The sequence below is a fragment of the Phacochoerus africanus genome, chromosome 11 (genome assembly GCF_016906955.1).
Source record: "Phacochoerus africanus isolate WHEZ1 chromosome 11, ROS_Pafr_v1, whole genome shotgun sequence".
NCBI classification, from domain to species: Eukaryota; Metazoa; Chordata; class Mammalia; order Artiodactyla; family Suidae; genus Phacochoerus; species Phacochoerus africanus.
The window spans coordinates 44908496-44926567 of NC_062554.1; the positions used below are offsets into that span (position 1 = coordinate 44908496).

General features: G+C 50.9%; 1 protein-coding gene across 4 annotated transcripts in view; it reads right to left on the reverse strand.

Moving 5' to 3' along the window:
* TMPRSS13 (transmembrane serine protease 13) overlaps positions 1-9966 on the reverse strand; it is a 29777-nt gene extending 19811 nt beyond the window's left edge. Inside the window, exon 1 of one of the 4 annotated variants that reach the window (XM_047753494.1) lies at positions 9513-9966. In XM_047753494.1, the coding sequence (XP_047609450.1) occupies positions 9513-9530 (18 nt within the window). In that variant the 5' untranslated portion in view covers positions 9531-9966. The remainder of the gene's footprint in view (positions 1-9512) is intronic. The other 3 variants (XM_047753496.1, XM_047753495.1, XM_047753497.1) reach the window with 3 other exon arrangements.
* Between the last annotated feature and the right edge of the window lie 8106 nt (positions 9967-18072).

An 18072-nucleotide genomic window follows, 5' to 3' on the forward strand; every position in this document is an offset into this window, starting at 1 on the left:
AGGTCTGTACAGTGTCCTGTGCTTCCTTCCCACCAGCGGTGGCCCAGGCCTCAGCACCTGCCCGGGACCCTGGCATTGTGGCACCTCAGCTGGCCTGCCAGGCCTCCCTCCCTGTTGCCCTCACAATGTCTGTCCTCCCCCAGCTCAGAGGAAATTCCCACAACTCAATACAAGAAAAAGATAATAACGCACAATATTTGGTACATGAGGCTTTACAATAAATCAGCACATCTGTGACCTCCTGAGGGCCTCACTCCATTTATAAGAGGTTGATATGCCTAGAAGCCCACTTTATTTTATCTTTATATTTTTGGATTTTAGAGCCGCAGCCGAGGCATATGAAAGTTCCCAGGCTAGGGGTCAAATTGGAGCTACAGCTGCTGACCTACACCACAGCCACAGCAACGCCAGATCCTTAACCCAGTGAGCAAGGCCAGGGATCAAACACGCAACCTCATGGTTCCTAGTCAGATTTGTTTCCGCCGCGCCATGACGGGAACTCCTAGAAGCCCATTTTATAGATGAGGATCCCAGGCGGGGAGTTCAGGTTGCCCAGAATCACCTCATCAGGAACATGCCCCAAGCCTGTGTGCCTCTGAGCCCCCAGCCTCCTCAAGTCGGCAGCAAGAGGTTCCTGGCCAAGTTGTCTCTCTGAATCTGTGCACGAGATGCTTGTTCTGTATCTGTGCGGTGGCCTAAGAATTGCAGGGCTGGGAGCGCCATGGGAAGCCTGGGGTGGGGCCAGGGGTTCCCGCAGGGATCTCGGTCTTGTGGAACTTACCAGTGGGAAGCAGGGTTGGGCCCAGTGGCCTGCCAGGACCAGGACCAGGACCTGGTGATCAGGAGCAGCTGGGTCGCAGCCCTCCAGTGCTCACTAAGCCAGCTGGTGACCTGGGCAAGTGACTTGGCCTCTTTACGTCTCAGTTTCCTAATCTGTGAGGTGAGCCGGTCACCCTGCTTCATAGCATTGCAGTGACAGGTGATGGATGTAAAGGAAGGACTTGGTGGCCATTGGCTCTGATGGGAGGTGGGTGTGTGTTTGCTTGTTTGTTAAAGACACTGGACCTGAAATAGATCTGTGTTCAAACATGACCACATTTATTCCTCACGGGCTTGGACAAGTACGTTAAACCTTCAGAGTCTATCGCCAATGGGACCGATCTTACCTCCTTCCCACAGATAAACGTGGAGTAAACATGAAAGAGACTGGTTTATAAATGCATATCACCAGAATAAAGGTAATAGCCAGTAGCCCACTAGGCACTTTTTTTTTCCTTTTTCTCCCCCCTTAGAGCCGCACCTGCGGCGTATGGAAGTTCCGAGGCTAGGGGTCGAATCAGGGCTACAGCTGCTGGCCTATGCCACAGCCACAGCCATAGCAACGTGGGAACCCCAAGCTGCATCTGGGACCTACACCACAGCTCACAGCAACACCGGATCCTTAACTCACTGAGTAAGGCCGGGGATCTCACCCGCATCCTCACAGACACTATGTTAGGTTCTTAACCCGCTGAGCCGCAGTGGGAACTCCCCCTGTTAGGCATTTTACTTCATCCCATTTCAACCTCATAACAGCTCTTTATGGTTTGTACTGATTTTATAGAGCTTGAAACTAAGGTCCAAACTGGTTTAGAACATGCCCCAGTTCACATCACAGGTAAGTGACAGACAGGGCTTGGATTCTAACCAGGTCCACTCAAAGCAAGTCGAGTCTGGCCCAAAAGTATTGCAAGGCCACAGTGACTTCATTTCCTCAGGGCTTACAGTTTGCAAAGAGCTTTTACAGCCATTATATCATTTGATTCTCCCAAGGAAGTGAGCAAGCTGGACAGGAATTATCATCCCCATTGATACCGGAGGAGACTGGGGCGTGAGGGACTCCAGAGCATGTCTAAAACCCCCAAACGGATGCGTGGTCTTGGGACTCTATAGTGACCTTCTGATTCCCAGGCTAGAGCTCAGGCTGCCTCTACCTGAGCAGGACCCCATGAGCCTGGTCCTGTTACCCCCTCGTGATGGGCAGGGGCTGAACGAGAGGGCTGAGCCGTCTGCAGGTAGTAGAGGCCCAGAGGATGACCCTTGTGGAGACCTGGGGGAGGCTGGAGGGAATGGGGGCGGGGGTGGGGTGGGCAGACGCGATGGGAAGCCAGGGGCAGCCAGGAAGGAAGGAGACCCTGCGCCCTGCCGGTCCCGCCCCCTGATGCTGGCTCCACCCCCAGGTAGGTCCCAACTTGCCCACCCATGGCCTTGGCCAGCAAGATGTGAGGAGGTGAGCCCTGGGGTCCCCAGCAGGAGACTTGCCTGGACCCCTCCTCTCTGAGTCTAGGGGGAGGTGGGACATGTGAAATGGAACAAACCTGAGGCTCAGTCCCCAAGGAGCCAGGAGGAGGAGTGAGCAGACCCCAGCCAGACTCTTTCAAATGGGTGACTCTGAACTTCAGAGTCCGGCTTGGGAAGTGTGGGGTGTGGGGCTGGAGGGAAGCTGGGAGTGGAGGGGGGAAAGGGTGCTGCCCAAGGCAGGGCCTCAGGCCCTGGTGCCCCGGCCTCAGAAGAGCGAGCCCTGGTGTCAGACAGGGTGGGAGGCAGGTGCAGAGTTTCTGACCCCGCAGGAGAAGAGTCCTGGACCCCCAAGTCCTGAATAGAAGTGTCCACATGGGGAGCTGCGAACCCCAGCAGGGACAGCAGGATGGAAGCATAGCCCCAAGACCAGAGGAACACCACCTCCAGAGTGAAGCCACCTTCTCCTCCTTCTGACTCAGAACCTCAATCCAAACTATCGCCGGACACTGGGTCCTCGTTCTCTAGAACCACCAGAACGGGAGAGTCCACGGCAGTCCTTCTTTACCCACTTCACAGCTGGCCACCCTGCCCTGCTGGAAGTTCTTCCTGATGTCTAACCTACCATAGCAGTCACTCATATCCTTTCCGTAGTTTCTGGATCACAAGTGCTGGGATTCCAGCATCCTTCCTGAAGGCCTGACCTCACCGTCAGAGCAGATGCCTTTAGCAGGTGGGGAATGGGGAAGGGAGGAGGCTTTTTGCCCACGGTCCTGAGATTCAAGGGAAAGAGTCCAGACCAGAACCGGCCCAACTCCTGGCCTTGGCCAGTGAGCAGAAGACCCAGGACTAGAACTCAAATGAGCAAGGCTGAGGCTGTCCACAACCTGCCTGCAGACCAGGGGCAGCCCTGGGCTCAGCCTTCAGCCCTCCCCAGGGGGGCAGGGGGAAAAGGCAGAGCCAATGAGAGGGTGACTCCAGACCATTTCCCTGCCTGGCATTGCCAAGCATTCCCTGCCTTTCTGCCTCACCCATCCCTGGGGTGGTCTCTGGGGTTACTCCTGAGCTAATACAGCCATGAGCCCTCACCATGGCACGGAGCCCCCATGCCATGCTATTGCCACCTGCCTGTGCCTCTGCAGCTCCCAGGGGCCCCAACGCAGAACTCATCCAGCCCCCTCAAGATGTTCTGGGGCAGGAGGCGACAGGCAGAGCAGGGATCTGTGGGAAGGCGACCAGGGCCGGGCCAGGGAGAGCACGGGAAAGAGCCGTCCCTGCTCTGAGGCTCTTTCCACACACCTTCCTGGACAGGAGTTGATAAAAATGATTATTTCCATTTTATTTTTTCTTTTTAGGGCCTTACCTGTGGCATATGGAAGCTTCCAGGCTAGGGGCGAATCAGAGCTGTGGCTGCTGGCCTACACCACAGCCATAGCAACACAGGATTCTTAATCCACTGAGTGCGGCCAGGGATCAAACCCACATCCTCATGGATACTAGTAGGATTTTTAACCCACTGAACCACAATGGAAATGCTCTCTCTTTTTTTTTTTTTTTTTTGTCTTTTTAGGGTTGCACCTGCAGCATATGGAAGTTCCCAGGCTAGGTGCAGAATCAGAGCTGCAGCTGCTGGTCTACACCACAGCCACACCTGATCTGAGCCATGTCTGCGACCTATGCCACAGCCACAGCAATGCTGGAATCCTCAACCCACTGAATGAGGCCAGGGATTGAACCTGTGTCCTCATGGATCCTAGTCAGATATGTTTCTGCTGAGCCATGATGGGAATTCCCTTTTTTTTTTTTCCTTTGTTTGTCTTGGGAACTCTTATTATTCCCATTTTATAAACAAGGAAGTAGAGGCCCCAAATATTTGTGCTTTGCTCAAGATCACCCAGGTACCTCCTATAGCAGAACAGGGGCTAAAATCCGAGGTCCGTTGCACCTGGTCGGTTGCCCTCTGTACCACAGCTTCTGGGGGTCGGGGGAGATTCCCCAGCCCATGGCGAATGGGCCAGCATGACAGTTTCCTGCAGCAGCTCTGCCCTGGGCCCTTACCTGGTGGGGGATGGGAGGAAGCTAACGACCCCCCTGTGTGGCCTATCCTTGGCCTCTCTGAGTCTCCTGAAGGCCCAGCCAGCGGTGCCAGGGAGTGCTGACACTCTGTTGTGCTGAATGTCACAGTCACCTCCTGGATCACTTCTCCTCGTGGTTATGTGGCTGCGGCCAGAGATAGTGCCCTGGGCTTGACATAGAGATGGTCTTTAACCACAGGCTGTAGCCTGAACGCCAGCCAGGATGCCCTGTGCGGCACTCAGAGCCGCTGGCAGCACAGGGAAAAGTACCCTAGCAAGAAGTCTCATGCTAGACCCAAGAATGTCCACCTGCAGTGACTTGAACATGTCTTCATGACCCAAGGGCAGGCCCATCAGGGTTCCTTCAAGTCCAGCCCGAGCTGACTGGGCCTCCTTCCTCAGCCTGGGCTATCGTCAGGCTGAGCATATCACAGGCTAGAAAGATCTTGAAAACCCTCTGGTTCCACCTTTTATCCTACTAACGAGGCGGTTAAGGTCCAGAAAAGCAATGTGACCATCTAAGGTCACACAGCCAGCTGGGGGCAGTGCCAGGACCAGAACTTGATCTTCTGGCTCCTTGGCTGAGGCTGCCACACATGGCTGCCTGCCCCCCACCAAGCTCCAACAAGGAAGGCCCCCTTGCTAGATTTAGGCCCCCGTGGCAGCGTCTCTCTCCTGGTGGCCCTGAGTATCGAGGATGCTCAAAGGCATGGGTTCAGGCGGCACCCAGGCTGGCACCTCAGTGCTCTAGGCTAGGTGGGCAGAGGTGCTCCCCAACCACCACCAGAAGCACTCGGGGTACCAAGAAACATCAAGAGCCCCCTTTAACAACACCTAAAAGGTCCCCCTCACCTGCTGGGAACGTGGGGAGCCCCTGGGCATTGGCAGGGGAGCCTGAACCCCTTCCAGTGTGGACAGGACTGGACTGAACGGGCTCCGTGGAACTGAACTGGATTGGAATGGTTCATGCTTCTTTCCATCCTCACTGCCCAACCCAGGCTTCACTGTACCTCTGGGCTCAGAGGCCCCCTCCTGCCCTCCCCTCCCTGAACCCAGAGGAACCCCACAGACCCAGGTCCCCTGAGAACACAGGCAGATTCCCCGCGCCTCCTCCCACCCAGGTGCCAGCATGGCGCCCCGACCCCCGAGACAAGCAAAGTTAACCCCAGGGACCCCAGCCAGCCTAGAATCAACCTGGGCTCCAGACAAAGAAGCCAGAGCCCCAAGGCCCCCTTTGCCCCAGGCCCAGGGGCAACCCAGCTCCTCCCTTTTGCTCCTAACCATCTGTGTGATCTTAGGGACAGTTGCATTCCTCCCTGGAGCTCAGTCATTTGTTTATAAAATGAAGGGGTTGAACAATCAGCTGTTTTCAAACAAGTTTCTACAAAGCCCTAGCAGCTTTTCCATTTAGAATGGAGAGGCAACAAGGTCCTGCAGTACAGCACAGGGAACGGTATCCAGTCTCTTGGGATAGACCATGACGGAAGACAGTATGAAAAAGAGAGTGTGTGTCTATATAGCAGAAATTGACACAACCCTGTAAATTAACTATAATTTAAAAAAAGGTTTGTATTAAAAAAAAAAAAAGAGGAAGTTTTGTTGATATGCCTTGGAGACCAGTTTAGTAGGTAAAGGGCCTCGAGTCCTTAACCCCGCTTCAGAGGAGATTGCCTTTTCAGCTTTCTATTGCCTTTTCAGGGGGTTCCACTTTTCATTTTGTTTCATTTGTTTGATTTGAACAAGAGGCTGCTGCTACAAAAGAACTTGAAAATTGCTGACCTGATTGAGCTTTAAAGTTCCTTCCAGTTTATGATGCCTCTTATACACGTGGAAAAGCCTCAGGGATCCCTGTTAGACCAGGATCGAAATCCCTTCCTGCTTATTCATTCATTCATTCATTCATTCAGTACCCACTATTGCCAATTTGATTGCCCAGGAAGTTGCTGCCTCAATTTCTCCCCACATCCCCTCTCTGCAAAGGCAGGGGTGTAACCCAGTTCAGGACTGGTGCATAATGGGGCTCCCTGGACAGTCCTGGGTCTTGCTTCCCTATTACAGGAGCCAGGCTCCACCTGGCAATGTCAAGGCTACCACCTGGCTGACAAAGCCCTGGGTTCCCAGTGCTGGCTTCTCTCGTGCCCCCCCCCCCAGCACCCTCCCTGCCTGGCTGGGCACTGGCCACCTCCATTGCTGCCATACCAAGAGGAAACTGTTCAGCCAAAACAAAACACTTAAGCTAAGTGGCTATTGTTACATCAGTCGGCCTTCCTGCCCGGCACCCAGCCTGGAACCCCATACACATACTCCCACACATTCGTGCTGACATTTGCCAGGCCACAGGGACAACACAGGGGGAGGCGGCATGGGATGGGTCAAGTGGAAGGCTGCTTGGCACCAGGGCCAACATGGAACACAGAGGATCAGGTAAGGGCTGCATACCTGCAGGGACAAAGGGCAGATGCCGGGGGCTCTGGAGGTGTCTGCACTTTGGGGATAGCAGAGCGACCTGAGCCTACTGGTCTACCATCTTGGGAATCTACCCAGCCCCCTCGGGGGAGGGTGCTTCATCCTGGACCAGCCTGGGGGCCTCCAGCCATTCTCAAGTCCACAGCATCTGTGGTCTTGGGCTGATTGAAAACCTGCTCCACTTTAAGAAGACCCAGTATAAGAAAATCCACTCTGCAGAGGATTGTTGCTTTATTAGTGGGTCTACCTCAATCTTTCTTTAATAAACATGACACTTGTTTAAGCATTAAGAATGTGATGCCGCCTGAAAAAAAAAAAAAAACACAGAATACACTGTATTTTTCAAGAACAGATGCATATATCTAGTGCTGCACACTTGTAAGCCTGTTCTACATGATTCCAGAGACTGTTATGGAACCAGAAAAGGGCCTCAGGGAGCAATTTGTCCAACTATTCCAACTATCTTCTTTTGTAGGTGGGGAAACTGAGGCATAGAGAGCAGAAGATATCTTCCCAAGTTTTAGAGGTGCTAGGACTAGACCCTAGATAAAGATGAAGACAATGATGATGATGACGACAACGATAAATCTTAATTCTATGAATATATATCTACCTCTATACCTATCTGTGCCAGATGCTATTCTAAAAGATACTTATTATATGAAAGACACTATTCTAAGACACCCTAGGAAGACACTGTTTGTGTTCCATTTCACAGATGAAGAAACTAAGGTGCAAACATTTGAGTGATTTGTCCAAAGTCACAGCTGGCCTGGAACTGGGTCAGTGTCCTGTCCACCACATCCTGCAGCTTTTCTCTTAAAATCAAAGAAGCGGTGAGCCTTTTCCACTTTCTTTCCAAGATCCCCCTAAAGTCCCAATCAGCTCACACAGGAACTTCATCAGCCTTAAGCCCACTGGCCACCTTCCTACGTTATGGAGCTGATGGACAAAAAAATCACAATGCATCTTTCTGCAATGAGGTTCTCAGGGAGGAGGCACAGCCTTTGATGATCAGTTGCTCCAAGTCTGCTCCTAGTCAACTTAGTCAATATTAAGAAATCCATTGCAGATACGATTGAGAGACTCAGGAGACTCTCTCTGACCCCAGGCTCACTACCTTAAAGTTTCCACCTTAAACAAGGGGGAAAATCTAAGAACCTCATATAAATAAGTTAAGTTAGAACGGTCTCCCAGAGTGAACATGGCACCTGCCACACCATGTGACACTTAGTCCGTCAATAATGAAAAGCCTGTTCCCCACCCTGGCCCCTCCAGTGACCTTCCATGCTGGATCCTATCTCTGGAGAGATGAATGTCCTAGCAGGTATCACCCCCTATCACCCTGCCCCAGGGACTAGCCCTACCACTCTTCAGAGACCTCAGCCCCTTCTCAGCCCTTGTGCTTATGAACCATCAAGTTTAGGCTCCCAGCAAGTTACCAAGGAACATGACCCATAGCTGTGACTGTGGGTTTACCTTCTCCATGCCTCGACAAAACTCCGTTCCGCCTTCTGCATCAGACTTACTGCTCATCGGAGGCTCCAATGAGCCCGAGAAGCCTACAGCCAAATGACCTTGGTGGGACAGAGACATGAACCCAGGAGGCCAGAGCAGAGGGGAGGAGAGAAAGCCTGCGACAGAAAACTCAAGATGCGGCTAGATGAATGGTGGGGGAAATGAGAGTAAAGGTTGCAGAAACACATCTGGGTTCAGAGTGGACTATAAGCCAACTCTAAGCCAGGGCATTGGCTAAGACGATCCTCAAATCCAGGGCTGGCCCATCCTTCCCAGAGTCCCAGATCCGTTAGGAAGGAGTAAAAGAAGGTAGAGATGAACAAAAAATAAGTCCTAAGGAGAAGTCAGAAAACAAGAGGAAAGTCGCTCAAGAGCAGAAGGCTGAGGAGTTGCCTTGTGGCACAGTGGGTTAAGGATTCTGGCATTGTCACTGCAGCGGCATGGGGTGCTGCTGTGCTGTGGGTTCGATCCTTGGCCCGGGAACTTCCCCATGCTGTGGACATGGCCAAAAAGGAAAGAAACCTGAGGCACAGTTGAATAAAATCTTCGGAAGCCTTCCCATGTATATGACTGGCTTTTCCATAAAAGACATTTATCTGCTCTCTAGCACCAAAAGCAGAAGAGGAAAGGAGTCTGAGTTGGAGCAGAAGGAATCACGGTTAGACCTAAGAAAGCACTTTCCAAGCATGAAGATTACTGAGCCTGAAAATAATGACCAAGGGAAGCTGAAAAATTCTGTTGAAGATCTTAAATGCACGTAGAAAAATCACCTTTTTTTAGGATGGTTTATGACAGGGTCTAGTGAGGGGGTTACAAGATACCCTTGAAGCCCATTTAGAATGCTAATGATTCTCAAACCAGCAAAGGTGTCCCAACAGCACACATGTCCTGGCTGGTTAACTCAGGGGCCACAGGATTCAGCCGCACAGCCCTGGGGCGCTTCCTGATCAGACCCCAAATTCCATTAGCTTCTTCCCCCAGGGGGCCCCTTCTTAGGAACCAAGGCCAAGGGGGGCTGAACCATCTCCATTCCAAGCAGCTTCAAACTAGAAAAGGCACATCAACATCCCCTGAAACCCACAGCACCCAGCCGCCAGCACCACACCTAGCTCCCAGTCCCATCCCTGCTCCCTCTGTGCCAGGAGGTTCTGGCCCGAGGTCCATGGACACACTCACCCGGCTGTCCCTTTCCATAGTCTCCCAAGGTGTCAGGCCTCCAGGCTCAGCTGATGTCGACGGGGAAATCCATGTTGGCCCCTGGGTCCCCGTGGCACGGAGGGAAAAGGGGGCTGGAGGGCGGAGGGCCAGCCCCCACCAGATGGGCGGGGAAGCCGCTTTGGATGTGTGAGCTAATCCCGTGTATGAACAACAGGGCAGAACTAGCCAGACTTGTCCCTCGCCCCTCCTCCAAGGCCATCCCAGTTACTCAGCAAATACCAAGTACCTGGAATATGAAGCTACCTTTATTCCTCAAGCTGCCACCACAGAGTCAGCTGCGGGGGAACCAGGGCTTCCAGACGACCGCTTTCAGAGGGGGATTCTGGGGAGAAGCGGCCTAGGCCCTGTGAGGTCGATCTTAGCCCTGCCAACCTGGACCCCTAGCACAGGTGCCCTCTGCGGTATGACCCTGTCCCCACAGGGCTGTTCAAAGGTCAGGGACCAGAGCCCTATCCAGGGCAGGACAGCTGGAACTTTCCTTTCCAAGGACCACATGTCCAAATCCCAAATCAGGGCACATGGTATGGCAAAAAAAATTTTTTTTTCTGAACTCTGCTCAGTCCTACAAAAACCCTTAACAAGGAAATTGAAATGAAGCAGCTTCCAACTATGCACATCATGAATTGCCTCTATTGACATTATAAAATGTTATGAAACAACACATCAAAACCAATGAAAATAAAACATGCAAATATTGGATGGAAACCGTTCCAACAAATATTGGGCTGACTCGTGGTGCCATGCTTCTGCCTCCTCCTGTCAAAAGAAATAGAGTCAAAAGCAACAGAGGAAGAGCTCCCGTGAAGGGATGCTTAGCGCCTCCCCACCTAGCAGAGCTGCAGAAGGTGATCTTTGGGAAGAACTTTCCAGACTCTTGAGCATGTGGGGGCATGAAGATCATAGAACTGCAGACTTTTTAGAGGCTAAAGGAAGCTCAGAGATCATCTAGGGACGCAATCTCTGCATTTTACAGATAGAGAAACAGCCAAGAGGCTGAGCAGTCTGCACAAGGCACATCTAACACACAACAGCCGCAGCAATAAGAAGGTGCTGGGTGTTCTAGGAAATGCTTCACATACAGCCATGTATTTAATCCTATTCATCCATTCTTCGTTCATTCATTTAACAAGTATTTAGTGGGTGCTTCTCATGTTCCTGGCACTGTTCTAGGTGCGGGGGACACAGTGAACAAGATAGGCAAAGACCCCTGCCCTATGGCACTAGCATTCAGAGTGGGGGTAGGGCAGACGAAAATAATTTTAAAAACAGATAGATAACCATGACGATGATGGAGAGATGGTACAGTGTGTAACAAAGTGGAAGGTGCCAGAGAGCAAAAGAGAGCAGGGAAGGGGGTCCAGAGGGCCGGGGAGGCAGAGTTATAAGTTGAAACAGCATGGTCAGGGAGGACCTCACTGAGATGACGTTCAAGCCAAGACAAAGGAAGTGACCCTTCTCCCCATTTACACGTGAGATGATGGAAATGTCTAGATCAGAATGGAAAATGTCAGGGCCAGCTTAGGGGATCTCGAGGGAAATGGAATCCAGAGGCAGAGGGTGGAGGAGAGAGATCTTGGAGTGCCCAGGAAGAAAGCCCAACGGACTCCAATCCTGGGTGATTTTCGGTGTCACTGCCCGGGGCTCTCTAAGAGAACTCGGCCTCCGGCCCCATCCCCTTCCTCCTCCCTCCCCCGCCTGCCCTGGCAGAGGCCCCACCCACATGGTTGTCCAATCCTCAGGAGAGGCCAAATTGTCCTCAGCACCTCCTCCTTCCTCTCTCCTCGGGAGGCACCCATCACCACTCAGGCCACCACAGACTACAAGGCTGGAGGCTGGTGTCAGGTCTATCCTTCCGTAGACCAGGCCTGAGGACCCTCACTCTGCCCCCCAGGATGACCACAGCCTCCCCAGGTCACCCTTAGCTCCGTTCCCTGAAGGTCCCAGCATCCTCTGGAAGGAGCTCGAGCTTGGGGTTCCAGGCTGGTCCAGGGAGACAGAAACCACCTCATTCCCATGACCATTCCTCAGAGGTAAAGACCAGCTATGCGAACTCGGAGGACTTCAGATTCACCCTCTGGAAGATGATGGTGACACATCCAACCAGACAATGCGTCTGGCACTGGGAGTGGTGGTATTTCTTGCTCTGTTCCCTGGTTTCCATCAGAGATCCCAAGTTATCCCAGGGTCCTTGCTGACCCAGCCATCTGACCCACGTGGAAATCCCCATCAGCCATTGGTTCATTCAACCAGCCTTGACGGCTCAGCACCAGGACCCACCGTAGCTGCTGGAGGTGAGGCTGGCAAAGCACAGACCTTGCCGGGAGAACACGTCATGTCTGTGTTGGGGCAGGGAAGGGGAGCAGGTTTAGGGGGTGAGACACTGAGGCATGAAATTCCCTGATGGTGGTTTTCCTATTTCCAGAGGGGAAGGTGCTGGGGTGACAAAAAGCCTAGATTCTTCCAACAGAGCTAGTCTTAGTAAAGACAACTCCTGCCCTTGACTTCTGCACCTGACTCCAGCCTGGTTCTGCCCTTTCCTATCTCCTTGGAAGGTAGGAGACTCCTGTCCGCACCATCGTCACATCCCTCTGACCACCCCCTTTCTTTTGCACCCCACCCCCAGCCCTGCTCCCTCCAGAGACCTGACCCAGGACCACTCTCCACCCAGAGGTGAGCAGCGGAACCGGAACCGGGCCCAGAGGTGCCAACAAGCACGTGCCTCAAGGCAGCCCCACGCAGAGAGTGAGGAGTGATAGAAATCTCACTGCCATTTTGAGACTAAACTCCCAGCGCTCTGCTTTCAGGGCCCCTCCATCTGCCACTACCCAGCGCCTTGCAAGCTCCTTCCTGGGGCTATAGACCAGAACACAGGGCTCTTGGCCATTCAATTCCACCTGATTGTGGGGTCCTGGTCCTGAGGCCCCCTTCTTCAGCCTCACTCCAGAATCTCCTCCTCGCTCCCTCCGTGAAAACCCAAGTACCCTCTTCGCTTTGTACCCCACTTCTTAGCTTCTCCCCCACCTCAGAGCTTGACAGAGTGATGCCCCTCCAGGCCTGAGCAGGGCTGGGTCCCAGACCACATACATAGAGGCCAGGCAGAGAGGAGACACAGAGCCCGCCCTCAAGGGAATAAGTCACCAGGAAAGACCCCCCGGGGCCAGGACACCTGCCCCATCACCCCGGAGCCCTACTCCTCCCTCCCCTCTGCTCACGGCTCCCACCCATAGCTCCTCCCTGAGTCCAGACCAGCAGGGCCACTAGCCCAGACCCACACCAGGTGCTTGGCCAAGGTGTGGGTATATTATAAGGGAAGGCTGTGTAGGGTGGTGGTATTTTTTCAAGTCAAGAGGAAACAGTCCATGAGCATAAACAGAGTCCCTCCTCCCAGCCAGCCCCTTAGCCAACCCCTAAGGAAGGCTTGCAGTGGACTCTGCTGGTGGGGATACTCTGAGGCTCCCCATGTCCAGCAGATATGGAGCCTCTTGGCTGAATAATGGGGACAGAGGAGGGAAGAAAGCCAGATACATCCAGGAGGCAAACCAGAAAATAAATGTGGGCAGGAAACCTGAGCTTGGCCAAGAGACCACCTGATGACCCCATAGGAGGTTGGTGCTTCAGAGAGTCTAGAACCCTAAGCCCTGGAGCTGGCTTAGCATACTCCCCTTAGCTGTGGGCTTTGCTGCCCCTTTGTGTCTTTTGTGTCTTTGTGTCTTTGTGTTCAGGACCAACAGGAGGCAGCGAGGGGCCAAGCCCTGCCCCTCTCCCCATAACCATCATTGTTCTAGTTGCATCACCCAAAGTCCATGATCAGATGGAGTAAACTAGGTAAGAAGACTCTGGCAGAACCCTGGGCTCCCTCGACACACTCTGGCCCCCACCCCCATGAACAGTGGGCAGTGGGCAATGAGGACGGCTGGCCCTGCCCTCCAGGATGTCCCAGGCCAGAGCAGCCAAGCACCTTGGGTGGACACTCGGTGACACCCCTAGCTGGTAGCTGCCCAGCTGTGCCCAGATTGGAGTGGAAAATACCACCATCTGGTCACAGTTCGGACTGCTTAGGTGCCACCTGTTTCCAAAGAAGGATTTCATGCAGCTGCTCTTCCTCGTGATTCGCCCACACCTGTTTCTCTGGATTCCTGTTTCCCCTCCGGGGGGCACACACAGCAGAAGTCAAATCCCACTTCAGCGTGACAGCCCTTCTCACACATGAGGGGACAGTTTGGTGACCCTCTGAGTGGCCTTTCCCCCCTGAACCTACCCTGTTCCTTCACTTGCTCCTGGTGTGAAGCAGTGCCAAGGGCTCTTCCCTCCATGGAGCTCTCCAAAGGCAGGCCCACAGGCACCACGGATGCCCCCCCCGGAGGATGGGCCCAGAGCCAGGGTCCCCTCAGCCAAATATACACAGGCTCCTCCTTGAGATAAAACCAACCACCAACTACCCACCGGGCTGCTGCTAATTTTTCTGCAGGACTGAAGCACTGCCCACAGATCAGGGCTGATAGACAGGTGGTGGTTACGCACAGCAGAGGCAAACGCGGGGTCCACCGGCACACAGCCACCATCAGATACTCGTGGAGTCAGCAAGGACGAATGAGAGGCTGATGGCTGTGACCACGAGACTCCCACATACAGGCAGAAACATCTCGACTCCCTTCCAGTCCATCTGAGAAGGCTTTCTGGAGGAGGAGGTGAGATTGCAGGAGGTATGAAAGAGAGGCAAAAAGACAGCCTGGCACTCTGGGGTGTCAGGGGGAGTGTGAAAGCCTCAAAGGAACATTCAGAGCAGTGAGTGTGGAGTGCTTGGTACGACAGACTCTGAGACCCATCATGGGATCACAGCTCTTCAGGTACTACCTCGGGTCCTTGGGCAAACCACTCCCCACCTCAGAACCTCAGTTTCCTCAAATGGGGATAAGAGCTCCTCTCAAAGAGTATTTATGTCCATTCACTGAAATCATTTCTATAAATCATTTGGCACAAGATCGGGTACATAGTGCCTGCCCACCGGTTAATAGCAGCCATTGCGATATGACATAATTTCTAAATTTGGTGGAACAACAACCAGTGCTTTGAGCAGGTGTGGAGAGTGTTAAGACATATGCTTTGAATCTAAAGCCCAGAGAAAAGGGTCCTCGGCTGGCAGTTTGGTGGGGAAAGGTCTGGGCTAAGACCCAGGACTGGGCTCTTGTGGCTGCTTTGTTATTGCTGAGCAGCTTCTTTCCAGGGGCCTCGGGGCTCAGTTTTCTTATCTCTAAAAAGTGAGTTTCCTTTCAACTCTGGCGAGCCTAGCGGTTTCTAAGTAGAGAGGTTGGACACAAGAGAAGAGGGTCAACAGAGGGGACCAGACGGTCCGGAAATCCTTGCAGAAGACCTGAGGAACCGAGAATCTGAGAGAAAAATAGAGCCACAGTTTGAGAAAGAAGAAAATGCCGCTAAAGTTTGCCCAAAAGGCAGGAGCAGAAGGGGGCTCAGAACCCAGAGAGAAAGCAACAGGTGCAATGTGAGTAAATAAGAATTATGAGGAGAAACGATATATACTTTTTTCATGGTTAAAAATAAAAAGAACACCAGGAAATAATAACTCACATTTGCAAAGCACTTGCAGGCATACTATTTCACCTTGTTCTCCAAACATAGCTGCATTTTCAACAAGGTAGCAAAGACTCAGAGAAATAAACCTCTGCTGTTAAGAACTTATGAAGGATGCAGCAAATGCTCAGATCTGCATTTTCTGCCACCACATCTGTGACCTTACCCTGTCAGTGTCAGTTGTAATAGGCAGATATAATGGGTCATTACATTTAAATTTTTCTTGAATATCAATATTCTGTTTTGATAATAAAGTTTAAAATGTTAAACATGTCATTCTTGTTAGAATCTTTATATTCTTTACAACTCAGAGTATTTTAAAAGGGATACTTTATTTTGACACAATTCTCTTCCTAGCTTCATTTTTTCAGATGCTTCAGATGTGTTTTTATCAGACCAGATGATAAGTGTGAAGTTACTACAGGTGAATCCTGCAGGTCCCCAGATTAATCATTGTGTGTTTTGTCAACTGTCCCCAAAAAATAGATATTTAGGGAGTTCCCATTGTGGCTCAACGGAAACAAATCTGACTAGGAACCATGAAGTTGTGGGTTTGATCCCTGGCCTCGCTCAGTGGGTTGAGGATACGGCATTGCCATGAGCTGTGGTGTAGGTCGCAGACTGTCGCTCTGGTGTAGGCTGGCAGCAGCAGCTCTGATTAGACCCCTAGCCTGGGAACCTCCATATGCCATGGGTGTGGCCCTAAAAAGACAAAAAAAAAAAAAAAGATGGACATTTAGATTGCTTGCTCAATGAAAAGAAAATGTTAGGCATTTCGAACTTTTTGCTTTTCTAGTATAAATTATTTTTAAAAAGATGCACAAAGTTATCCAGACTTCAAATCTAGGTAACATGAGAAACTTCAGACATTTTTTTTTTGTCTTTTCTAGGGCCACACCTGCAGCACATGGAGGTTCCCAGGCTAGGGGTCTAATTGGAGCCACAGTTGCCGGCCTACGCCACAGCCACAGCAACGTGGGATCCAAGCCATGTCTGCGACCAGCACCACAGCTCATGGCAACGCCGGATCCTTAACCCACTGAGTGAGGCCAGGGATCGAACCTTCAACCTCATGGTTCCTAGTTGGATTCGTTAACCACTGAGCCATGACAGGAACTCCGAGACATTTTTTTTGGAAATATAGTTGATGTACAATGTTGTGTTAATTTCAGGTGCACAGTAAAGGGATTCAGTTTTGTGTGTGTGTGTGTGTTTCAGATTCTTTTCCATTATATGTTATTATAAGATATTGAATATAGTTCCCTGTGCTACACAGTAGGACCTTGTTGTTTGTCTATTTTATATATAGTAGCTTGTGTCTGCTAAACCCAGACTCCTAATTTATCCCTTCCCCGTCTTTCCCCTTTGGTAACCATAAGTTTGTTTTCTATGTCTGTGAGTAGGAGAAACTTTAGATATTTGAGCATACTACTAAGTTACTCCATTTCCCTTATAGGTGATTCAGAATCTGAAAAGAAATCATGAGCCCTTCTGCTTTTTCAACTCTCAAAAGACTTTTCAGTTTAGAACAAAATAATCTAAAGGAATATGATTTTTTCCTCCATGCACATGGATAGTAAGATATTGAATAATCACATTGGCAAAGCATTTTCTCTTTGTTTATCTTCTCTATCCCTTAGGACAGCCCTCCAAGGTAGACAGAACAGATAACAATCTTAGGAAAGTCCAGAGAGTCTCCATGTCCTAAGGCAGTGGCTTGGCTGAACTTGCCTGTAGCTGAAGTGCCTCCAAAGCCTTGCACTTCACATCAGTGGTACATCCAAAACAGCCTTGGGAGCCCTTAGTAACTATTAAGAAGATGTGGTACATATACACAATGGAATACTCAGCCATAAAAAAGGACAAAATAATGCTATTTGCAGCAACATGGATGGAACCAGAGACTCTCATACTAAGTGAAGTAAGTTAGAAAGAGAAAGACAAATACCATATAATATCACTTATATCTAGAATCTAATATACAGCACAAATGAACCTTTCCACAGAAAAGAAACTCATGGACATGGCGAACACACTTATGGTTGCCAAGGGGGAGGGGGAGGGAGTGGGATGGACTGGGAATTTGGGGTTAATAGATGCAAACTATTGCCTTTGGAATGGATAAGCAATGAGATCCTGCTGTATAGCACCAGAAACAATGTCTGGTCCCTTATGATGGAACATGATAACATGAGAAAAAAGAATGTATATGTGTATGTGTAACTGGGTCACTTTGCTGTACAGTAGAAAATTGACAAAACACTGTAAACCAGCTGTAATGGAAAAAGTAAAAATCATTATTAAAATATTTTTTAAAAATTCACAAGGATATGAATACTTCCCTTGACACTGTCTTTATTTCCAGACTATAGCACTTCTTAGGGACAATGCATCCTGACCCAGGCCCAGATCTGGCTTGGCTCCTTCCTGGAAGTGGAAACTTGGCTAAATCGCTTCCGTCCTCTCCACTGTGATTCCGCAAAGATCAGATCTGTTCTGCCCTCCCCTTAAAGATCAAATGTTACCATGAGATGGCTCTTGGGAAACGCTGAAGTACATTGGACATTATTCCTACCAGCTTAAAACTCTGTGTAAACGAAACTCCCTACAGTTTATCTTCTCTCAAAGCCTTTGCGCTCTAAGATGTGCTCTCTGGTAACACAGAATTCAGTTCAGCCAATTGTCTTGTCTTTTCAGCTTTAGTTTTCCCACACGGAGGGGTCCTAATGTCGCTCGCAGTTCCTGATGGAGACCCTTAATCACGGAAGCACTGAATGGAGGCTTACACAGGGCAGGCTAAGGTTTCCAGCTGATTTCCAAACTCCTCCCTGAAAACATCCAGATTCCATTGGCCTTTGGGGCTGTGACTGTCCTTTGGACCAACCACTAGCAGGCTATAACCAAAACTGTCTGTAGGGAATTTTTTTTT